At 39.7% G+C, this 22,856-nt stretch overlaps 2 gene segments (V, D, J or C); both read left to right on the top strand.

Moving 5' to 3' along the window:
- The first annotated feature begins 10,746 nt into the window (after positions 1 to 10,746).
- Positions 10,747 to 11,381, top strand: LOC118980947 (T cell receptor alpha variable 21-like). The segment is given in 2 exon segments: positions 10,747 to 10,840; positions 11,050 to 11,381. Coding segments are annotated over 2 exon segments (345 nt in total).
- A 7,828-nt stretch (positions 11,382 to 19,209) lies between these two features.
- On the top strand, positions 19,210 to 20,616 carry LOC118980835 (T cell receptor alpha variable 22-like). The segment is given in 3 exon segments: positions 19,210 to 19,305; positions 19,481 to 19,900; positions 20,588 to 20,616. Coding segments are annotated over 3 exon segments (528 nt in total).
- The last annotated feature ends 2,240 nt before the right edge of the window (positions 20,617 to 22,856 follow it).

Raw genomic sequence — 22,856 nt, 5'->3', positions numbered from 1 at the left:
TGTTAATGTCTTCTTGGTGGATTCTTCCCTTGAGTATTATGAAATGACCTTCTGGGTCTCACTTTATAGCCTTTTTTTTTGAAGTCTATTTTGTCTGATATGAGGATTGCTACCCCGGCTTTTTTTTCATGTCCATTTGCTTGGAAAATTTGTTTCCATCCTTTCACTTTCAGTCTGTGGTGGTCTTTTGACCTGAGGTGGGTCTCTTGTAGGCAGCATATGTGTGGGTCATGCTTTCTTATCCATTCAGCTATTCTATGTCTCTTAATTGGTGCATTTAATCCATTTACATTTAAAGTTATTATTGAAAGGTAGTTATTCATTGCCATTTATGTACCTGTGTTCCTCTCTGTCTCTCTCTTTTCCTTCCTTTCCTTAAAGCAGCCCTTTTAGTAATTCTTGTAGAGTCGGCTTTGTGGAGGCGTATTCTTTTAGACTTCTTTTGTCTTGGAAGCTCTTTATTTGGCCTTCTATCTTGATTGAGAGCCTTGCTGGATAAAGTAGTCTTAGTTGTAGACCTCTGTTTCTCATTACTTGGAATATTTCCTGCCATTCTTTTCTTGCTTGGAATGTTTCCATTGAAAAGTCATTAGCCAACCTTATTGGGACCCCCTTGTATGTTACTTCCTTTTTCTCCCTTGCTGCCTTTAGGATTCTCTCTTTGTCCTGGAGTTTTGCCATTTTAATGATGATGTGTCTTGCAGTAGGCCCCTTTGGGTTCCACCTGATTGGAACTCTCTGCGATTCCTGGATTCATGTGACTTTCTCTCCCTCAACTTAGGAAAATTTTCCGTTATTACTCTTTCAAGTAGATTTTCTATCCCTTGTTCTTCTTCTTCCCCTTCTGGTATTCCTACTATTCGGATATTATTACGTTTCATATTGTCTTGCATTTCTCTTAAGCTCCCCTCATTTTTTTGATTCCCTTTTCCATTACCTCATCCATCTGGGAGATTCTCTCCACCCTGTCTTCGAGCTCACTTATGAGGTCCTCTGCCTCATCAATCCTACTCTTCATACCTTCTTCTGTGTTCTTCAGTTCAGAAATTGTATTCTTCATTTCCTCTTGGCCTTTACTGATGGTTTCTATTTCCTTTTTCATGTTGGTATAGTTTGCAGAGAGTTCATTGTAGCTCCCCTGTAGTTTCTGGTAGCTCGTTGTAAGCTCTTTGAATTTCCTGATAACCAGTGCTTTGAATTCAATATCTGATAGTTTACTTGCTTCTATTTCATCTAACATTCTTTCTGAGACTTCCTCCTTTTCTTTTATTTGGGGATTGTTTCTTTGTCTTCCCATTGTTTGTAATGCTCTTCTCATTGGCCTCAGCTTCTTAGATTGAATGTTCTGGTACCCTGAGTTTATGGCGTGAGCTTCTGTGGAGGATACCTGTGGAATACAGTGGTGCAGTCTCCTGTAGGTATCTTGATCTTCTCTACTCCCACTACTCCTCTGGTTGGTGTCCAGCGAGTCAAACCTTCTGGTCTCACTAACTGCAGCAGCCTGAGGGGCTGTTATTGTGGCTCTTCTCACGCCTTGGTACACTCAACTGGTCTTGCCAGTACCCCCCAAGATCCAGACTGGCGCCTCTCACCCGCACCCTACTGAGAGCGGATTTTCTCCCAGGCTTCCCAGCCCTGGTCTGACATGAGGGTGCACGCTCCCAGCTAGGCTTTCTTGTTCTCGTAGGGTTGGGTGTGGACCTTTCCCTGTGTTGTGGCTGAATACACAGGGCAACTCACAATTCTCCCAAACCAACAGCAACAGCCTGACTCCCTGTGTTTCCCTGTCTGAGCCGGCTGAGTAGGTGTGAAGCTGGAGACTGGCTCTCTTCCAGGGGTCCAGCCAGCAGACGGAGACTCCCTGAGATTGTTCGCCAGCAGGTGCAGTTCCAGTGCCACAGCGATCACCTGGGCGACTCTCAATTCCCCAAGCCGAGGGTCGGCGCAGACCCCGCCCCGCCAGAAAAGCACGGGCTACTGGTGGTTCCCCAAGTAGACGGCCTGCGCGGGGCCCCTCGGGGGTCTGGAAGGTGCTCGCGACCAGCGGTCGGCAGAGCCGGGGGCCTGGAAGGCGTGTGAGACCGGTGGTCGTTGAAGCCGGGGGCTGGGAAGGCGTGCATGGCTGAAGGAGCAGGCGCCGGCGAAGGCGCGGGCCACTCGGGGGCCGAGAAGGCAATCTCGACTTGCAGCCGGTCAAGCCGAAGTTCAATGCTTGACTCACAGTGTCTCCTAGTCTGTGCCAGCTGAGCAGGGATGGAGTTCGCAACTGACCCACTTCTGGAGGCCCTAACAGCAGCCCAAGACCCCCCCCCCTCCACTGCTCGGGGGCAGGCAAGGGCCCCTCGAAGCAGGGAATACTCTGGCAACTCTCAGTTCTCCCAAGCCAGCAACCTGACTCCACGGGTTATCAGAGCTTTCTGGTTTGCTTCTGAATGCTCACTCCTCTCTCTGCCACTACTGGCAGACCGATCTCTTATGGTGTTTTCCAATCTGCACCCTGCCAGACGGGGGTGGTGCCAGTGACCAGTTCTCTCCCAGAGACGGTGTTGCCCACCCTCGCCTCTCAGAGACCTGGGCGGCTGGCCAGGGCCCTGGCTCAGCCTGGCAGGGGGCCCGCCACTGCCTCTACGTCGCTCTCCTATACCTTGTTGATCTGCGGTCGTCTCCTCTCCTCAACCTCTGGTCATTCAGTGTCCACTACACTCTCTGGAGTCCTGCCTTCTCATATGCTGGGTCCCAGTTTGGCATCTCCCTTCCCTTTTTTAAAAACATAAATTTTATTTTTATCAAAAGAACACAGTAAAGAACACAGGTGAACATCCATAGGGCAGCGTATAAGGAAGGGACACAGAGCTTCCGTGCCCTCTCAGGGCACCACTCTCCCACGCTATGTGTCCTCCCGCCCAGGAGCTCTCCAGTCCCCCACAGGTCTGGGCAGCAGGCCTGGACCTCACCGTCCCACTCAGGGCCCTGCATTTTCATTTCTCAGTGGACCCCACAATTACTTTGCAAGCTCTACTTATCTGGCTAGCATCATCTATGAAATTTATTGACAAGAAATCTCCTTATTTCTAACCTCAAAAGTGAAGCATTCAGGATTTCACTGTGACTGTTAATTACAGTGTTCTTTTTCTGGTAAATATCCTTTATGTAATCTAATTATTAAAGAGTCTCTTTTTGATTTCTAATTCATTGAGAGTTATCATAAATAAATATAAAATAAATTTTATTGAATTATCAGTGCTTTTTCTCTATCTGCTGGGATGATTGTATATTAATGCTGTAAATTGTATTGAATTTCAAATTTTAAACCAACTTTCATTTCTGGAATAAAATACACTTAGTAATGTTATATTTTCCTTTTCATATTGCAACATTTTTTGCTAGTATTTTGTTGAGGTTTTGTTTCCATGTTCCTGAATAATACTGGTATTCAACTTTTTCTTTTTCAATGTCTCTGTCAGATTTTAGTATCAGTATTATAATGAGCCATCAAATGAGTTACAATTTATTTCTCCTTTTTACTCTATACAAGAATCTGTGTAGGATTTTTTTATTTTTAAATTTTTTTCAGAAAATTCACTAGTGAAACTATCAAAGTATAAAATTTCACTTATGAGACAGCTTTATTAAATTATAGATTAAGTTAAATTAACCTCCAAGGGATTCTTTATATGTATGATTTTCTCTTGTTGATAAATTATTTATATTTTTGTTCACATTTTGTTATATGTTCCCTTTACTTTCTTTGGATTTAACTAGCTACTTTTTCTAGTTTTTTGAGTTGCAAGTTTGATCATTGATTTTCAACTTTTCTTCTTTCTTAACAAATGCATTTAAATCTACAAATTTGCCTCTAAATGTTGCCTTAGCCCTATCCCCCATGTTTTGATATGTCATATGGTCATTATTACTTAACTAAAATACTTTCTAATATGCATTTGAATGGGGATTTTGTGTCAGATAGTGATATCGACAGGGACCTAAGAGTAGCCAAATCCTACCCTGCCTGCTGCCAGAAGGATTCCTAAGGACACTATATAGTATTAATTCATATCACCAGTGTTATTGGAATATATTTTATTATAATATATATTTATATATTTATAATCTATATCTTATATTTTATATAACTATTGGATTATATATGTATGCATTTTTATTTTCTCTCTTGAATAATTAAAAGCCCTTAATTACAGGGTTTCTTATAATCATAGGGCTTATGTTTGGTTATTTAAGAGTGACTTATAGAACCAAATAGATTTTTTTCCCATTCAGATGTACTGTGGGGCATTTTCCATTATCATGAATGTGGTCAGTAGGATCCAAAGCTAGGGACCCAGAAGCGTTAGGCACCCACCACTTTCACAGCCTGATATTCTAGGATTTATGAAGTAGCAACGGAACAGGCTCTGCAACCCCGGACCCTCAACCCCTTGGCTGATGTGAGGGATGGGGGGAATCAAGAGGTGAGTGTCACCAGTGTCCCTGTTCCTCCACAAGCCACTTGAGAGGTTAATACCCCAAAGTAATTGTTTGAAAAGGCAAAGGTCACCTGAATAAATAGAAAAATTGCATGTCCTTCTGTCTTTGGATGTCTGCTTCTGAAGCAGATTTTGATCTACTTAAGTAGAAGATAAGCCACTGGAGAACAGTGGTGGAGTGGAGAGGGATGGCAATGGGGCCGCCTGGCTTTCTCCAAAGGCTTGGTGAGGAGGAGCTTGGTGAGTCTGTTAGGCAAGTGATGCCCCTGAGGGCAGCAGAGCCTGAGCTGCCCTGTCCATGATCCATGTCGGAGAAGAAACAGTAAGACGTTCAGGAAAGTGCTCCTTGAGAAGGAGCTGACAGGAAAGGGAGACCCCTGCCTGGAGGAGACCTCTGAGGTTCTGGTGCTCTCTCAGGGAAGACCCTTGCCACACAGAGGGTGTCTGTGGTTGGCCAGGGAAGCAGCTCCTGCTGTTTTTTCTTCTTAATCTTTTTCTAGAGCCATAGAGAAAAGGGGGAGGAAGTAAGCAGAGTAAGATCATGCTGATCTCAGTGTAGCCAGGAGTCAAGGCTCAAGTTCAGTGAGCAAAGGAAAGATGAAGATGAAAATGTTAAACAGGGATGCACTGAGATTTATTTAATAACTCCAAGTGGCCCCGTGGTCTTGTGGTTTTCTTTCCATGATGTCTTTAAGGGGATAAGGTTCAGCATCCTTCCAAAGGACCTAATTCACACTTAAGCCACTTCTTTGATTCTCTTTTCTCTCCCCTTTACTCCAATAGAAAATGTTTTGGTTTGCTTTTGTCTTGGTTGGGAAAACTTGTATTATTTCATTGTATCTTCTAAATCTATAGTTTATGCTAGATCATTTCATTTGCCTATATGGCTGAAACTCTGAAGCAAAATGGTAAGAAAGGCATCTTTACTTTCTTTTTTCAACCAAGTGTCCTCTCATTGAAGTGATGAGTAGAGAATCACCCAACTCCTGAAAGGAGGAAAGATTATGTGGTTTTTTAAAAAAAAGAAAAAGCAAAAACTCTGTTAATGTTGCAAAGATTCTCCTGTCACACTGCAGTCATTTTGACCAAAACGGCTTGTCTTCTCTGTTATATAATAAGCACACATAAGCTATTCTTCTCCATATCTTCACAAAAGCAGGTTTCTGACTTGTCTGGGATCTGAATGAAGGCGTTCACATGTTTCATCACAAGAGGGAGCTGCTGTGTCTGTCAATAACGTCCCTAATGAGTTGGGGAAAGAGTGGTTGGCTCACATTCAATATTGAAATTATGCATGAACTCTGATAAATGGTATATTTTATTTTCTTTGTTATAAGTAGAACAGTCCGTGCACAGCTTTCAACACTCAGTGATTCTCAGCCTTGTCCAGATCCCTTATGGAAGGTCTTCCTTCCACTGAAAATCAGACAACACAGAGAGAAGAAGACAGGAAGCAGCTATGCAGCTTTCAAACTTAATCTATTTTTTTTCAATTTTTATAGTAATAGAGAAAACTAGACTTTTTGGTGGGAAGGAAATTATTTTACTCAATCTATCTCAGTTTTTTAGATTTGAGGAGACAACAAGAAAATGTTTTCAAGGCTACTCCTTTGCATTTTACAATGCCTTTCTTTTCCTCCCTTCTTTCTCTTCTCCTCTGGGTATGTGACCACTAGGTACATACAGAGAATGGGGAAAGGTGGGTTATGCAAAGGATTTGTGGAATATAAGGTTCACTGACTTTTCAGGTCTCTTGTTTCCTTTATACTAAGATCTGAGTCTACAAATGCCTTCCTAGAGACACGTGGTCCCTAGAGGCATTTTGAGATGCCAGAGAATTGGGAAACTTGGCTTTGATAGGACTCTGACTTTAACCTTCCCAGACACTTTCAGTACATCACTCTCTCTGTATGAGTTTCATTTGCTCTTTCTTGTCATTTAGATGGGCTTTCTCCATCCTCTCAGGACTGTGTGAGACTTGGTGGTTTTCTGGAAGGTAAAGAAAAAGTTGTTGAGTTTCTCAGAGCAGTGTATCAGCAATAACATGCATTCTTTCTCTTGGGGTGTGAAGAAGCAGTAAGAATTCTGGATGGATGCTGTCCTTATTTTCCTCTTTTAGATTCAGCCTCTTATAGTTTAAAACTCACAAATTCTCTCAATGAACCATTGGATTGAGAGTGGATGCCTGTTACATATTTTTACCAGGGACATGACTAAGCCCTGGGAGATGTATTAGCTAAGGAGCTACCATTGCATGGGCTAACTCTAAGCCTGGGGACTCCCTAGAGTGACAGCTGCCAGGTGAGGGGATGCACTGGAAGAAAGACAGCTGATATATCTGTTCTGTTAACCTGTCCCAGCCCAGGTTCAAACACAGAATCTGAGTCATAGACCCTGGAATCTAGTGTCTGCTTGAAATATGAGGCAGGTGATGGGCGTGTGTGTGCTTTGGACTATGGGTGAATTAGGAGCCTAAGAAAAGATGGTGTTCGAAACCAAGGGATCGGAGGAGGGACTTATTATCTGCACTTGTCTCAATGTCCTTCACCCAATTTGTTTAAAGCAAGAATTCAGACCATAGCTGCATAGTTTGTGAAGAAGTCCCATCCTGAGTGTGAGGGGCTGTATACTAGTCTGCCTAGGACTGTCATAACAAGCACCATAGACAAGATGATTTGAACAATAGAAATGCATTGCCTCACAGACCCGGAGGCTAGAAGTCTAAAATCATGGCATTGGCAGGTTTGGTTCCTTCTGGGAGGGCTGGGAGGGCTGTGAAGAAAAGTTCTATTCCGAGCTCCTCCCTTAGCTTATAGAAAGCCATCTTCTCCCCATGTCTCTTCCTATAACTTTCCTTCTATATGTCTCTGTCCAAACTTCCCGTTTTCTAAGAACATCAGATGTATTGGATTAAGGTTAATTCTAATGACTTCATTTTAACTTGATTAAAATGTGAAGACCCCATCTACAAGTAAAATCACATTTGAGTTACTAGGGGTTAGGACTTCAAAATATTAATTTGAAGGGGACACAATTCAACGGATGACCCTCAGCAATCAAAGAGGAGCTTGCCTTGCTTTCTTATGAATATAAGAAATAAAGAATTTCTTATATTCACTGAGCCTAAGGGGAACATGAAGAGCACAGAGTTCCGCCTCTTTGTCAGTGACTATAGATAATTATAGCCATATTTTGCTTTTTATGTAGGATGAAAATGAGATTATGTTGAAGTAGGGAATGGGAGTTAGGGAGGAAACTTCTGAAGGTACCATATCTTGACTTTGAAAATCTACTTTTGTTGTTTGGAGACAATCTTACATTTTTTTCCCTCTTAGGAGTCATTTGTATTGCCCTTCTTAGGAGTCATTTGTGGCATTTGTAATGACACACAGCCCAGCTCTTTGGACAGTGTTGAAGGACAAGAAGTGAACATACCCTGTTCCCACTTCACTTTTAGAGGAAATGAGAATGTTATCTGGTATTTATAACAGTTTTATAACTAGGGCCCACAGTATTTGATTTGAGGTTTAAAGAATAACACAATCAATAAAATGGCTTCTCTGCCTATGACTGTGAACAGGAAGTTAAGTGCTCAGATCCTGTACCAGCTCACTCTGGAAGACACTGCTGTGCATTATTGCATTGCAAAAGATGCACAGAGGCGCAGACTTGGTCATGCCTGTCTCTCTGGTGGGGAAAGGGAAATAATCTGTATTCAAAGAGGACATTATACAGAAAATGTAAGCTTAATGCAATAAAGTAAAAAAAACAAGAGAGAAATAAAAATGTACATGAAATCAAGAAACTGACCAGGGAAGAAAAAGCAGGGAGAAGGAGGAGGCTGGATGTGAGGAGGCTGAATGTGTGTCCTGTCTGCAATCTAACATTCTCATCCTTGCCTAAGATCTAATGTGAAGTTCATAAATTTAACCTTATTCCTCTCAGCAATGTATAAGTTCTCTTGGTTTCTTTCAACTATAGCACATGCATCTGAGAAATAAATAAATTTTGAAAGTTTGCTAGAAAAGGACAATTATGTTAATATTATTTCAATTTTCTTTAGTTTCCTATATGGTCACTAATTATTCTATTTTTATGATTTAAAAAGTTATAAGTTAATATTTAATTGTTGAAAATATTGAAGCATTTTAAGTATAAAAAATAATACTTCCTCGATTTGTTCCTCACAAGTCCTCAATTATTATTTAAGTTTTAGTGAGCACATTTCAACTCTTTTGATTCATTTACATATATGCATGGTATACATACTGTTTAAAAACATAAATTAGCCCTGGCTGGTATAGCTCAGTAGATTGAGCATGGGCCTGCAAACCAAAGGGTTGCCAGTCTGATTCCTAGTCAGGACACATGCCTGGGTTGTGGGCCAGGTCCCCCAGTGGAAGACATGAGAGAGGCAACCTCACAGTGATGTTTCTCTCTTTTTCTTTCTCCTTCCCTTCCCCCTCTCTATAGATAAATAAATAAAATCTTTTTTTAAAAAAAACATAAATTATACTTATATGTAAAGTACTGTGATTTAAGTCAGAACAATTTTTACAAGCCAGGAAATTTAAGTCTACTTATTCTGTTCACAACTGTATAGTATATTAGAATGTAGATCTATCATAATGCATTAAATATGTATACTGAAGAATATTTATTTTTTACTTTTTTCCTGCTGCATATAATGTGCAATTTTATATATATTTTACAAGGATATTTCTTAAGAATAAATTCCCAGACAAGTGGAATTTTTTGGCATCCAATGATATGTAAATAACATCTATAAATCTTTACCAATTTATGCTTCAGCTATGAGATACAAGAGTGCCAATTCCTTGATATTATCATACACTCAAAATATTAATAGTATAATTTTATATTCTTTGTAATCTACTGACAAGAAATGACATAAAGGAAATTTTCAAGAAAGTGTAAGTTAAGGGAAACCAATCATTAAGGACTGAAGTGGCAAAAGGAGGGAGTAGATAGGAGAAAAATTTAGATTTCTTCCTTTCTAATACATTTACTCTATATATTTCTCTTTGTATACTGATTTAGCTGCATTCTAAAATTTTTTTGTTTTGTTTTTGTTTTTTATCTTTACACTATTACAGTTGGCCCCACTGTTTTCCCCCTTTGCCCATCTCACCCAGCCCTCTCCCACCCCCACACAGGCCACCCCCTTTGTCTGTGTCCATGGTCATGTCTATATGTCCTTTGACTAATCCCTTTGCCTTCCTTCATCCAGTACACCTTACCCTCCTTCCCTTTGACAGCTATCAGTCTGTTGCATGTATCTATGCCTCTGTTTCTGTTTTATTCATTAGTTTATTTTGTTCATTAGATTCCACATACAAGTGAGATCAAAACACCAGTTCAAAAGAATATATGCACCCTTATATTCAGAGCAGCGTTATTTAAAATAGCTAATATTTTGAAACAGCCCAAGGGTCCATCAGTAGATCAATAGATAAAAAAGCTATGGTGCATTCAGGGGTGGATAAAAAAAGTATGCAGCCCAGGATGGCTATGAATGCAGCCAAATACAAAACTGTAACTTTACTTAAAGCATTATGATGTTTTTTAAATTAATATTTGTGTACTTAACGTGTGACCCAAGACAGCTCTTCTTCTTCCAGTGTAGCTCATAGATTCCAAAAAGTTGGATGCCCCTGATACACAATGGAACACTACATGGCAGTAAAAAAGGAGCTCTTTCCTTTTGTGACAGCATGGACAGACCTGGAGACTATTATACTAAATGAAAAAGGCCAGTCAGTGAAAGACAAATATTACTATACAAATCTGATATTATAAAACATTGGGCCCTGATTGGGGTAGCTCAGTTTGTTAGAGCATTTCCTGATAAATAAACATTGCAGATTCCATCCTTGGTCAGGGCATATACAAGAATCAACCACTGAATGCATAAATAAGTAAAACAACAAATTGATGTTCTTCTCTTTCCCTCTCCCCCCCTCATTCTTCCATCTTCCCCCACCCCAAACCCATCGCCTGTCTTGTCCCTTTTCTCTCTTCTCTAAAAAAAATACGGTTTTCACTTAGAAGAGGGGAGCATTTCTCTGGCAGTTCTGGGCTCCATCCCTAGATGGCACTATTTCTAAACTATTTCTGTTTCCCACTGTGCAGATTAGTGTGACTTGTCTCTGATTGGCTGGACTGACAAATGTGTTTCCTGTAGAAATGTTTGGATGTTTGAGACAGCAAAGCAGATTCTTTAGTATTGACAGTGACCCTGTGAATAATAAAGACATAAGAACAGTTCTCAGTGAGTGTGACAGCAAGAATGGACAAATTCCTGAGCCTGCTCATCTTTTGGCTGCAACTAGACTGTGAGTTAGAGGGATCTGGAAATGGGGGGAAAAAAGGCAGACCCTGGGACATTTCTCCCCAAAGAAAAACGGAGAAAGACAGGGAGCTTGTACTAGTGTAATTTACTGGGAGTTTCTGTGGAGATTAAAAGACTAAATTTAAAAGGAATTGCCAAAGAATAACCAGCCACTAACCAGTCCCTCGGTCTGCACGTTCTCTTTCTAAACAGGGGTGAGCAGCAAAGAGGTGAGTCAGAGTCCTGAAGCTCTGACTGTCGGAGAAGGAGACAGCTTGTTTCTCAACTGCAGTTACTCCAGCAGCGGTATTTACTTCTTTCAGTGGTTTAGGCAGCACCCTGGGGAAGGGCTCACACCTCTCTTGTTGATCCGGTCAAATCAGAGAGAGGAAACAAATGGAAGAATTAAAGCCTTTTTGGATGAAACGTCAAGACATAGTGCTTTGTACATTGCAGCTGCTCAGCTCAGAGATTCGGCCACCTACTTCTGTGCTGTGAGGCACAGTGCATGACAAGCACCTGTCACCAACACCCAAACTCTGTGGCTGAGGCCCCAACCACATGTCCTTTCTTGAAGCTGAGGAACCCTTCTCCATTAAGAGGTTTTTGAAATGGACTCTGTAGATAGAAGCAATTAACACAAAACCTGATGTAATGGACTAAAATGAAATAGTGAATTCTTTGAACTTTAGATTTTTATCAACATCCAATACATAATAGCTTTACTGAGATTAATGCATGTTATATAGTTCTCTCTTTTAAAGTGAACAATTACCTGGCATCTAATACCACCCTGAAAGGAAATCAGATACCCATTAAGCAATTACTCACCGTTCTCCCCTGCCCTAGTCCCTGGTAACTAACCACCAGCCTGCTTTCTGTCTCTATGAATTTACCTATTCTGTACACTTCATAAATCATACAGTATGTGGACTGTTGTGTATGGCTTCTTCACTCAGAAAAATGTTTTGGAGGTTTGTCCAACTCAGGACCAACTGGAGAAAGGCAAACTTTCGCTCCTGACCAATCACATACAATGCCCAACTTCTAGTTAACCTGCTTATATCTGCCCCATTTTCCTTTCATTTTGCTAGAAGATTGACAATTTTATTTTTATTTTTAAAATATTATTTATTTATTTATCTTTAAAGGGGAAGGGAAGGAGAGAGGGAGAGAAATATCAATGTATGGTTGCCTCTGGTGTGTCCCCTGCCAGGAACTGGCCTACAACCCTGGCATATGCCCTGACTGCGATCGTGTGGTTCGCAGGCCCATGCTCAATCCACTGAGCTACACCAGCCAGGGCTGAAGATTGTCAATTTTAATGATCTTTTAAACAGCTATTGATTTTTCTCTGTTGTTTTTCTATGTTCAATTTCATTGACTTCTGCTTTTATCTTTATTATTTTCCTCCTTCTGCTTGTTTTAAATTTTCATTTTCTTTTTCAGATTCTTGAGGTGGGAGTTTAGATCCATTAAGAAGGCTTTGTTTCCTTAAAGGCATGGTCATCTACCATCAGCAACTTCCCAGTGTTTGGAACTATATCCCACATCTCTAACTGGTTCCAATTCTCTTATAGTTATACTGCCCACTGTGACCATATCTGTGCACCCCACTCTATGTACACTGGTTCTTTAACTTTGCTGGAGGTTGCCTTTGCTTGTGTCCTTCCTTTGGTTTGAAACAGCCATGCATAATCATATTAAGGTTTTTATTAACTTCCTGCTAATTGGTCACAAAATGTTTACATTAATGGGAATAATATGAAACTCATAATGCACATGTACACTGAGGACAGAACTGTGGTATGCAGAATTCTAAGATGATACCCAAGTTTTCTGGCCTCTTGGTGTGCATGCCTTGTATAATCTCCTCTCCTTGAGTTTGGGCAGGACCTGGAGATGATGGGTGGCACTCCTATCCATAATCAGTTACATTATTGGCAAAGGTGAAGGGATTTTGCAGATGTCATTAAAGTTCTTAATTAGCTTGACTTTAAGTTAATCAAAATGGAGATTGGTGGACCTGATGTAATTTTGCATGCTCTTTGAAAGAAGGCTGAGTATTTTCCTGAGATCAGAAAGATTCTCCTGCTGGTTTGAAGGAAGCAAGATGCCATTACTCTTACAGCTACAAGGAAATAAATTCTGCCAACAACCACGTGAGCTTGGAAGAGGACCCCAGTGCCTCAGACAACATGGCAGTCTTAGTTGATCCCTTGGATTCAGCCTTGGGAGATCCAGCTTAGCTGTGTGCAGACTTCTCACTCACAGAAACTGTGAAACAAATGGGTATTGCCCAAAGTTACAAAGTTTGTAGTACTTTATTACACAGCAATAGAAAACTGGTTTTTAATACAGGTTTAATAAACTGGATAATGAGTGTCATCAGTTCATAATGTTTATGCTACAGTATAAAAAAACTTGAAATGTAATGAAATTTTACAGCACATAGAAACTTGATAGGTATTTCCTCAAATTTGACTATAATCCTAAAAACTAATGGTAATATCAAAATTCACTATGAATTTCAAAAAAGAAATTTTGATCAACCATGCTGAGTAAAGACTGAATTACCTTTCTTTTCTCTTTATAAGAAGTATTACAAATGTATTGTCATAGAAGAGACAATGTAAAAGGATCCAAAAATCATAGAAACAAAAAATATTATAGAAATGTATACAGAATAAATAAAAACAGTATATGTCACTTTCTAGATTTTATGTTTGTGGTATTTGTTTTTTAAAAGTTGTACTTTGTCATGATTTTATTTCTCATTCTAAAAATTATTTTGTGTACAATTTTTAAATTCATAATTTTGTCTACCTTTAAACATTCCCAATTTTGTGTTTGCCTACAAAACATAAACACTCCTCTGTTCATAATCATAACACTTTACATATCAACCATAGGAGGGCAGAAAGGAAGTGGGGAAGGTGCACAAAAATTGTGGGTATTTCCCAGAGGGCATAGTTGCCTAAACTGGAAATGTCTTTTCAGAATAAGAAGGAATGCTCTGACAGCAGGTTTTAAATAATGACACCTAAAGGATTTCAGATGCCAGAAGCAAGCAATTTTGTCCAGAGAGCATTTCTTCCTAACAGTGCCTTACAATGTCTCTGAGGAGAAGAAATTTAAATCTCCTGTCATTCCTCCTCAGTCTCAGAGCCATTTGGGTTCAGTCATCAGATTTGTTTTTGTTTGTGAGGAATCTCTCAGAAAGGAGTTTGCTGCTTCTTCACTGCTAGGCCATGACCTTAGTGTTCACCTTGGTGCTTGGGGCGCATCTGTTCCTGAGTGAGTAACATTCCATTTCACTCCCTTATCCACAAACAGAACTCTATTTTGTTTTGACTCCGAATAGAAACTTTTTGTTTTAGCTGAGTTTATTGACACAGCACTGATGTTTCTGAAAGAACAGGAGCCCAGTCAATGACCCGGCCCTATGGCAGCCAGGTCATTGTCTCTAAAGGAGCCCCTCCGGAGCTGAGTGCAACAGCTATTTTTCTTCTTTTTAACTGTATCTCTTCTGGTATGTGCAATACCCCAGCCCAGGACTCTGGTTTCTCCTGAAGTACGCTTCTGGAAACAGCCTTGTTTCAGGCATCAAAGGTTTTGAGGCTGAATTTAGGAAGAATAAAACCTTCTACCTGAGGAAACTTTCAGCCCATTGGAGTGACTGAGCTGAGTACTTCTGTGCTGTGAGTCACATGGCAACTGAGATTTTCGGGGGAGCCGATCACAATCTCCTGAGACTTTATAGCTTAAAAGACTCTGGGTTTCAGCCTGGCTTATTTCCTGGAAGCTGGCATGTCCTGTGAAGGCAAACAATACAGAGAATACAGAATCCTGGGAAGTGTTTGATTCCTATGGAAATCTTGAATTGTTTTTTTTTTTCTATTCCTCTCCATTTTGCAGAGAAAAGTCCTGTTTTCTGAAGTGCAGCATTTTTATCCTCTAGAGTCAAGATTCTACAGGGAATGAGGCTGTAGGATTTTCAACAAGCTAGAGGATGTTACTTGCTCCCATGTCAATGGAGACAGTGATGGCTAAGGTGGCTGAGTTGGTATAAAGCAATTCAGAGAATTGCTTTATATTATTCATCTCATCCCTCTAGTAATCAGAAAACCCAGGACAATTGCTTATTTCAAACTGTTTTATCTCCAGACTAGTTTATTGGTATCCTGAGAGGTCTCTTTCCTCAACGGACTCCAGTTCTTTGACTAAAGTATTTGAGATTGATGGACTTAATAAATCTTGATATTGAAGGATGTATACAAGGTGACTTTTCCAAAAACAATACAGCATGAAGGAAAAAAGACCTTCTTTATCCAGTGGTCTCCAGTAGCAGACATTCTAAATTAAACAACGTCACCCCCAAGTCCCATGTGGAATTCCAGGGTTGGGTGTGTATGAGGGGCCAACCCACCCTTTCTTTATCAGACCCATGCAGGTTACCTCTCTCCTCTTTTTCTATATTTTAATTCAATTTCTCTAATATTGACCTACTGCCCACAATAATCAGTTATTCCTCAGTCATCTTATTCTCTTACACTATTTCTCACAGTGCCATTATTAAACATTCGCAGCATTCTTGAATAATTCATCTGATCTTCAGTGTCTGTAAATCACTTCCTTTTCTATTTTAGTGAAACTATAGAGTTCCTCATTTTTATTGCTTTTACCTCAAAATTCATCTAGAGAGGATTATTATCATTTATAGTGTCAGAGACAAGAGCACAAACTAAAATTATTTACATATTTTCAAAAATAGTTATTTTTCTTTAAAAATAATCTACTAAAGCTAAAACATAAAAATGATCAACTATTTTAATAAAATGTATTTTAAACTAAAGTTTTATTTAAAATGTACTTTAAAACTTAGTTACAGATTTTCATAAAAATAAAACTATTCACAATTTTTGTTTTGATGTCCATCTAATTGTTAGATGAGAAGCAAGACGCATCCTGAGCACTCCTAGGAAACAATACTTTGTTTTGTAAGAATCTATTGTACCCATGCATTCTGAGAGGAAAGATTGGTCTAGTTAATTCATTTTTCCTCACCCCTTAAATCCCCCCAAATTCCAAATCAGAGTCAGTAGCAGCACAACCCATAACATTTCTGATATTCAAATGCAGTTTCAAGGACAAGTGTTAAGGTAGTGAACAAGCATTTTCAATGAGCCTGAACAGTGTATTGGTTAAGGTTACACTCTGTGCTCACATTTGAGTGACAGAGATACCCTGTGTTCTTTAGTATATTTATTTTGTTTGTGGATGTATGTTATCAGTGGCCCTGTCAATACACTTGCTCATTTTCTCTGTTCCTTGTATTTAAAATAAATGGCTCCCCGTCAAAGATCACTCATCTTTGCTTTTGTTGCTCTCTTGTCACTTCCGCAGAAGACATACAGTATTGTTACAGAACAGACCCCAGGGGGGAGGGGTGAACAATATACTGTTACCAAACGGACCTCCGCTTCTGATCCGGAGGTATCTGTCCCCGTACTAGGTTCACCTTGCCTGCCACCAGGGAAAGATATCTTTCAATGCCAGAGACTGGTGAGGAGGAAAGGAATTATTTATTCAAAAAGTTATACAGACTTAGAGTAATGACTTAATGTCTTCATTAAAATACTGAAGTCCTTTAGAATACCCACAAATGTACACAGTTCTCCCTTCTCGCTCTGCCCAGTCCGGGGTACCATATATCAGGAAAAGAAGTAGAAGTCCATGACTCAAGTAGTCCCTCATTTCCCGGCACCATCAGCTGTGTAGCCACCGTGATCTCCAGTTAATCCAAAACCATGTGGCAACTTCTGGACCACCAGCAAGAGTCCTTTCACCCCTTTCGTTCCAAGCAAGGTCTCTCCTGCTTCCTAAGCCACGGGGCAAAAGGGAGTACCCCAAAGCTGTGTGGTCCCAACCATCCCACGTAGCTGCCATGCCTGGGTTTAAATCCCAGCGTCAATCTTTCTCTGCTGCACCATTTCCTATTCCTCCCACAATCAGTTACACTTGCCAGTATGCCCATATTCTTCCAGTCTTTCTTGGCTGCCATAATAAGTCCAGGCAGGTGTGGCCCCATGGTGTGGAGCCAATCATCTCCAAGCTCTCACGCAGGCTCTGTAACCAGGGGGAGTTGCTTCCCACTTACATCCTGGGTGGAAGTCACTTCCATCCCCCTGGCTCAAAGCGTGGCCATAGCTATTTAACATATCTGTGAAACTAGTTAAAGGTTTATAGACATGTTAAATGACCGTGCCAGAGGTTAGCTGCAAAGCTGTTGCTGTGTACAAAACACCTCTCAATGGCCTTGCTCCATGTGTCCCATTCCCCAGTTCAGACTTGTGGGGGTGAGGCCATCCCATACTTTTTAAATATTTCCTGGACACCCTGAGTTCTGGATCCCAGTACAAATCCCTATTTGGGGTCCCTCTGGCTGCACCCTGCTACAGTTTCACATGTTCCATTGAACTGTCTCCTATAATATAGGCTTGAAGTAATTGTTAGTTGTCTTGATGTTCATGTAGTATTTATCATGCTTTTATAATGGCATTCTTCAGGCCTTTATTATATTTACAAAGATGTCCATTTCTGTGACTTCACAAGCTCTGCGGAAGAAAATATAGTGTTTAATTTATTTTGTATATTCCCAGGTCTAGAACATTCTTAAATATATTGGCTAAACTGGATTGAATCACTTTGGAAGGTTTATTTTTTATAAGTTCACAGATAAAAATAAATGAATTTATTTAATATAATTACAGATAATTACATTATATAAAATAATCTATTTTCATAAAAAGACACTGTGGGGACTCATGATTCTGTTGATGGTACTCTCTGTCCTCGCGGACACTTCCAGAGCTTCATGTCAATCCACAGGTACAGCCCTAGGCAGGAAGGCTAGGCTGAGCCTTCTCATCTGCTGACTGGTAAGTGAGCAGCCTTCTCATCTGGTGACTGGTAACTTTCTCGTCATGTCTTAAGATTTAGCCATTAGGAGGTGCTATAGGCTTTTCTTAAACCAGGACTATTGTGAAGAATCTAGTGTTGTAATAGGGAATAGTAATAGTAAAGAGGAAAGAATAATTGAGTGTGAAGACAAACAAAATCCTTATCAGCTCATAAGAAATATGCTTCTTGCTGAGTATTCCTTTCAGTTAATAGCTTTGTCTATTCCTTGATTCAAGCACTAGAAGTTGATAGCTATAATGCTTATATCTCTATTCACATTGTTATCATTATCTTTATCCACGTCATCTTTATCTGTAGCTATCAGAAAAGACTCCTGGATAAAACAGTCATATAAAGCCACAGGGAAGAATAAGAATTCCAAAGTATAGATTTCAGATTTTCCTGATTTTTAAATTTTTATTACTTATGATTTTTAAATATCACAGCTTCCAAATTATTTCTAAACCATAAAATGCCATCTTTTATTTAATATTCTTTCTGCTTCTTTCCTGTAACTAGGAAACCAAAAAGAGGGAAGAGAGAGGCAATAAGGGGAAAAAAAGAATATGAAACTAAAATGTAATGAGAAGTGAAAATGAGAGGAAAAGAGGACATCCGAAGAATTAGAGAGAAAAAAAGATGAACTAAACTGCCAGCATGACTCACAGGAAGTTTTTATAGGTAAGAACTAGAAAAACATTAGATTCCTCTTATGAGTGAGATCACATGTTATTTGTCTTTCACTGACTCGTTTATTTCGCTTAGCATAATCAAATACAAAATTAGAAAAATATGATGTGAAGCAGGAAGGATAATATTTAAAAATAATGTCTGAATATATCCTATCCTTTTCCTCACAATTTGCAATCTCATTTGGTTCATTTCTTACAACATTTGCCACTAGTCTTGATTATTCCAGGAGAGTTCCCACCCATAGATGTCATACAGTCCAATAATAGAATTCATTAAGTAAATAATACATAAATATATGTTCCTATTACATTGCATGACTGCAGTGACTCTCATATGATTAGTGTATACCTTAGTAAACATCCTTTTGTCAGAACAGGAGCCTGTTACTTGGATATAATATATGGATGTTCTTTTTATGGATCTCCCTAGGTTTTAGTTAGCGTAGGTAAGGGAGACGGCCCCTCCCTTTCCTGCTCACACTCTTTACTACCTCTAGGATTATCAGAAAATGTCCCTCAAGTAATACAATAGTAACCTTTCTTTTTCCCTCTCCTTCCACCACTCTGCATCCAGCCCATTCTCAGTAGGGGTGAGGCTGAGAGGTGCGGCTTCCTGTCACTCTCTGAGCAGGGTTTGTTGAGTGAGGCTGATTGGTTGCAGGTGCAGGAACAGCTCCAGAATGAAATCATATCACTCACCATCCAGGGTACAGTTAAATACATCGTAGGGTGAAAATGTCTCAAGCAACAAGGCAAAGCATCATGACGATGCTGTTGGGCACTGTGCTGGGGCTTTTGTGCACCCACTTTTGCTGTGAGTTGGGGCTGTCCCAGATTCCAGTCTGCAGGGAGTACTGTTGAGGAAGGGAGGAGAAGTTGCTCTCAAGTCTGGCAGACTTTCTGTCATTCTCGTGATTTATGGGGGCATTTTCTGTTTTTATGGGTGTTATACTGACCATCACTGTGACTGTTTCTGTGTTTCTTGTCAGGTGTGAAAGGGCTGCAGGTGGAGCAGAGTCCCCCAGCCTTGAGTCTCCAGGAAGGAGCCAGTTCCACACTGTGGTGCAACTTTTCTACCTCTGTGACCAGTGTGCAATGGTTTCGCCAATATCCTGGGGGCCGCCTCATCAACCTGTTTTACATTCTTTCGGAGACAAAGTGGAATGGAAACTTGAATGCTACGAAGAAGGAACGCCACAGTTTGTTGTTTATTTCCTCTTCTCGGACCACAGACTCAGCCATTTATTTCTGTGCTGTGGAGCCACAGTGCTTCCCAGGCACCTGCAGCCTGAACACAAACTCTCAGCTTGGCTCACCTCCTCCTCAACCACAATCATGTCACACGATCACCACCCAGCATTTGCACTGCTCAATATTCCAAACCCACATTGGCAGGGTTTTAACCACAGGTACCTTTTTAGCTCTACAGGTTTGGGATTTTGTTCTCTATCTTCCCTTCTTAATCTACACCTCTTTCTGCATTATAAATCTCTAACTTGGAACCAGCAGATAAGCTGATAAGAGGAAAGAATTAATATAAACAATTAAGCCACAGGATGCTGGAGTCCAAAAGAGTAAAAAGACAAAGGAATAAAATGAAAAATTACTCCAATAGAGATGTTGTTGCACAATGATCCAGCTTAGTGGGTGTCTCAAAAATGCTCAGGTCAGCCTCACCACAGTGTGTCCCAAGACAGCTGCAAATACTTATATCCCATCCCACTAGTGCAACAAAGCAAACAACAAAAAATTTCTAAATGTTCCTATGTTGATAAATCTGTGGGATAAAACTTTAAAATGTATATTTCATTCAATCCTGTTCTTGAGGCTCGAGTTATACCCTGGGATACAGTCTATCCTGGAGAGTGCTCCCTCCCATGCTTGAGATGAGTGTGTGTTCTGTTGCTGTAGGGTGAGTGTCTGTTGGGTCCACTCAGTTTACAGTTTTGTTCAAGTTCTCTCTTTCCTTGTGATATTCTGCCTAGTTGTTCTATTATTGAAAGTGAGATACTGAAATCTCCAACTATGATCATTGAATTTTCTATTTCTTCAAATCTGCCCATTTTTGCTTCATGTATTTTTATGTCTCTTATTAGGTACATACGTGCTTATAGTATCTTCTTGACGGGCTGGCCATTTCATCATTGTATTCTTATCTCTAGTGACATTTTTTTTTGTTTAAAGTTTATCTTGTCTGATAATAGTATTGCAACTCCAGCTCTCATGTTTACTCTTTGTATATCTTTTACCAGCCTTTTAGTTTTAACCTATTTCTATCTTTGAATTAAAAGTGTGTCACATGGAGATAGTTTATACTTGTATATCACTTTTTAACCAATTTGATCATCTGCTTTTTGATGGAATTATTTAATCCACTCACATTTAATGTCATTACTGATATAATTGGATTTGTCTGTCATTTTAATTTTGTTTTCCACATGTCCCACATATTTTTTATAGTCCTCACCAAATTTATATTTTACTGATTTTTTTAGAGAGAGAGAGATATGATGTAAGAGAGAAGCATCTATGGGTTGCCTCTCGTATGCACCCTGACTGGGGATTGAACCCACAACCTCAATATGTCCTTTGACTAGGGATCAAACCTGCAACACTTTTGGTGCATGGGATGGTGCTCCAACCCACTGACCCACCTGTTCAGGGCTCCCATGTATTTTTTTATTCTTCTGTTCTTCTTTTACTGCTTTCTTTAGGATTAAGTGAATATTTTCTACTACAATATTTTAATTCCTTTAATTATTTTTTACTGTATTATTCAGTTATTTTCTTAGTGGCTACTTTAGGGCTTCTGATATGTGTCTTAACTTTGTGGGTGAAAAAAAGTCACACATTAAACCTGACTAGCTCAGAGGAGGTCTGCATGGCAGGACTTAAAAACTCAGAGACCTAAAGTAACCACAAAGGATAGTATGAAATTAAAACTTCCTAACTGAAGGTGAGTCACGGCAGGCAGTCAAGTCTGAGGCTAGTATCTTTTTTAACAAAGGTCATTCTTTACCTTAACTGAGCTTGTCTATTGTCTTTTTGCATCTACAATAACATACCTTTGGAATGTCAGAGTACTTATTTCCCTTTTCCCAAAGCCTTCAGTGCACAATCTCCCACCAGAACACAGACCACAAGCCGCTCATTGTTATCTTGTTCTCCTGAATACCATTCCTACGTGCTGTAAATGTTAACTATCCTATACCCACCAATGTAGAAAAAATATGTGTTTACCCACTTTATTTGTTATCTAAGTCCGGTGACTTCCCTGCTTTGCTCTCTCCCCCTTCCCTAATCTATCACCAATGAATTTCATGTAACCACCCCTTAAGTCTTCTTTCTTTCTTTTTCTTTTTTTTTTTTTTTTGCGCAGCTACTATCTTCCTGCCTTAGGTGTGGAATGGACCCCTACCAAGTGGAGCCACCAAAATGGCTGGGGAACCAGAAAGGCTTAAGTCTTCCTTTTTGGTTCTGATGTATAAAATGGTAAAACTGCCATTTTTCTAAAGCATTTTCTCAATATCTTGAGATTTTGTTTCCTGCAATTGTCATTAGTTTGACTCAGATAAACTCATAAAAATTCTCTATAGGTTCAGACATTTCTTGCATTGACAGTGTATTAGTGAGTGTTACTGGCATCAGGGGTTCTTGGGAACTCCAGAGACAGAAATAGATTTCACCACAAAAATAGTACTCGGGCAAGAAGTTTATTAAAAAGCTTCTTTTTAATATGCATGCAAGGGAGTATGCATGCAAGGGAGTTGGCCCTGAGGGAAAGAAAAAATAGACTGCTCCTGGAAAAAAGGCTGAGAACAGTGTTAAAGAAATTGAGGTAGGACAGATGACATCCAAGTGTGTTGTCTAACAATGTAGAGGGAAGTTGGCTTGCACAGTTGGACTGAATGCATGTAAAAGCATGTTGTTTAGAAGTCAGTTTTTAATTTTATTAGAGTTACCTTGTATGTGAAGATTTTTCTCTTTTTGCTTTCAAAGGTATATCTTTCAACATTTTAACCATGTGGGTGTGCATTTCTCTGAAATGGATTTCTCTGGGTGTGGATTTCTCTGAATTTACCCTACACTGATTTATTGAGCTTTTGAAATTGGTAAATGGTTTTCTGTCACATTGGGGTAGTTGAGAGATACTACTTCTTAAAATATTTTTTCTGTTTCTTTCTCTCCTCCCCTTCTGATACTACCACAAAAATAGTACTCAGGCAAGAAGAATTATGTATACGCTGGTGTTTTTAATAGTACTCAGGCAAGAAGAATTATGTATACGTCCCATATTTCTCTAAATCTGTGTTCATTTTTCTTGATTCTTTCTTCCTTGCTGTTTTTCAGATGGTATAAGCTCTG

This window comes from Sturnira hondurensis, unplaced genomic scaffold, assembly GCF_014824575.4.
Source record: "Sturnira hondurensis isolate 20B ecotype Veracruz unplaced genomic scaffold, ASM1482457v3 Scaffold0023357, whole genome shotgun sequence".
Taxonomy (NCBI): domain Eukaryota; kingdom Metazoa; phylum Chordata; class Mammalia; order Chiroptera; family Phyllostomidae; genus Sturnira; species Sturnira hondurensis.
This window is presented reverse-complemented; position numbering and strand designations above follow the sequence as displayed.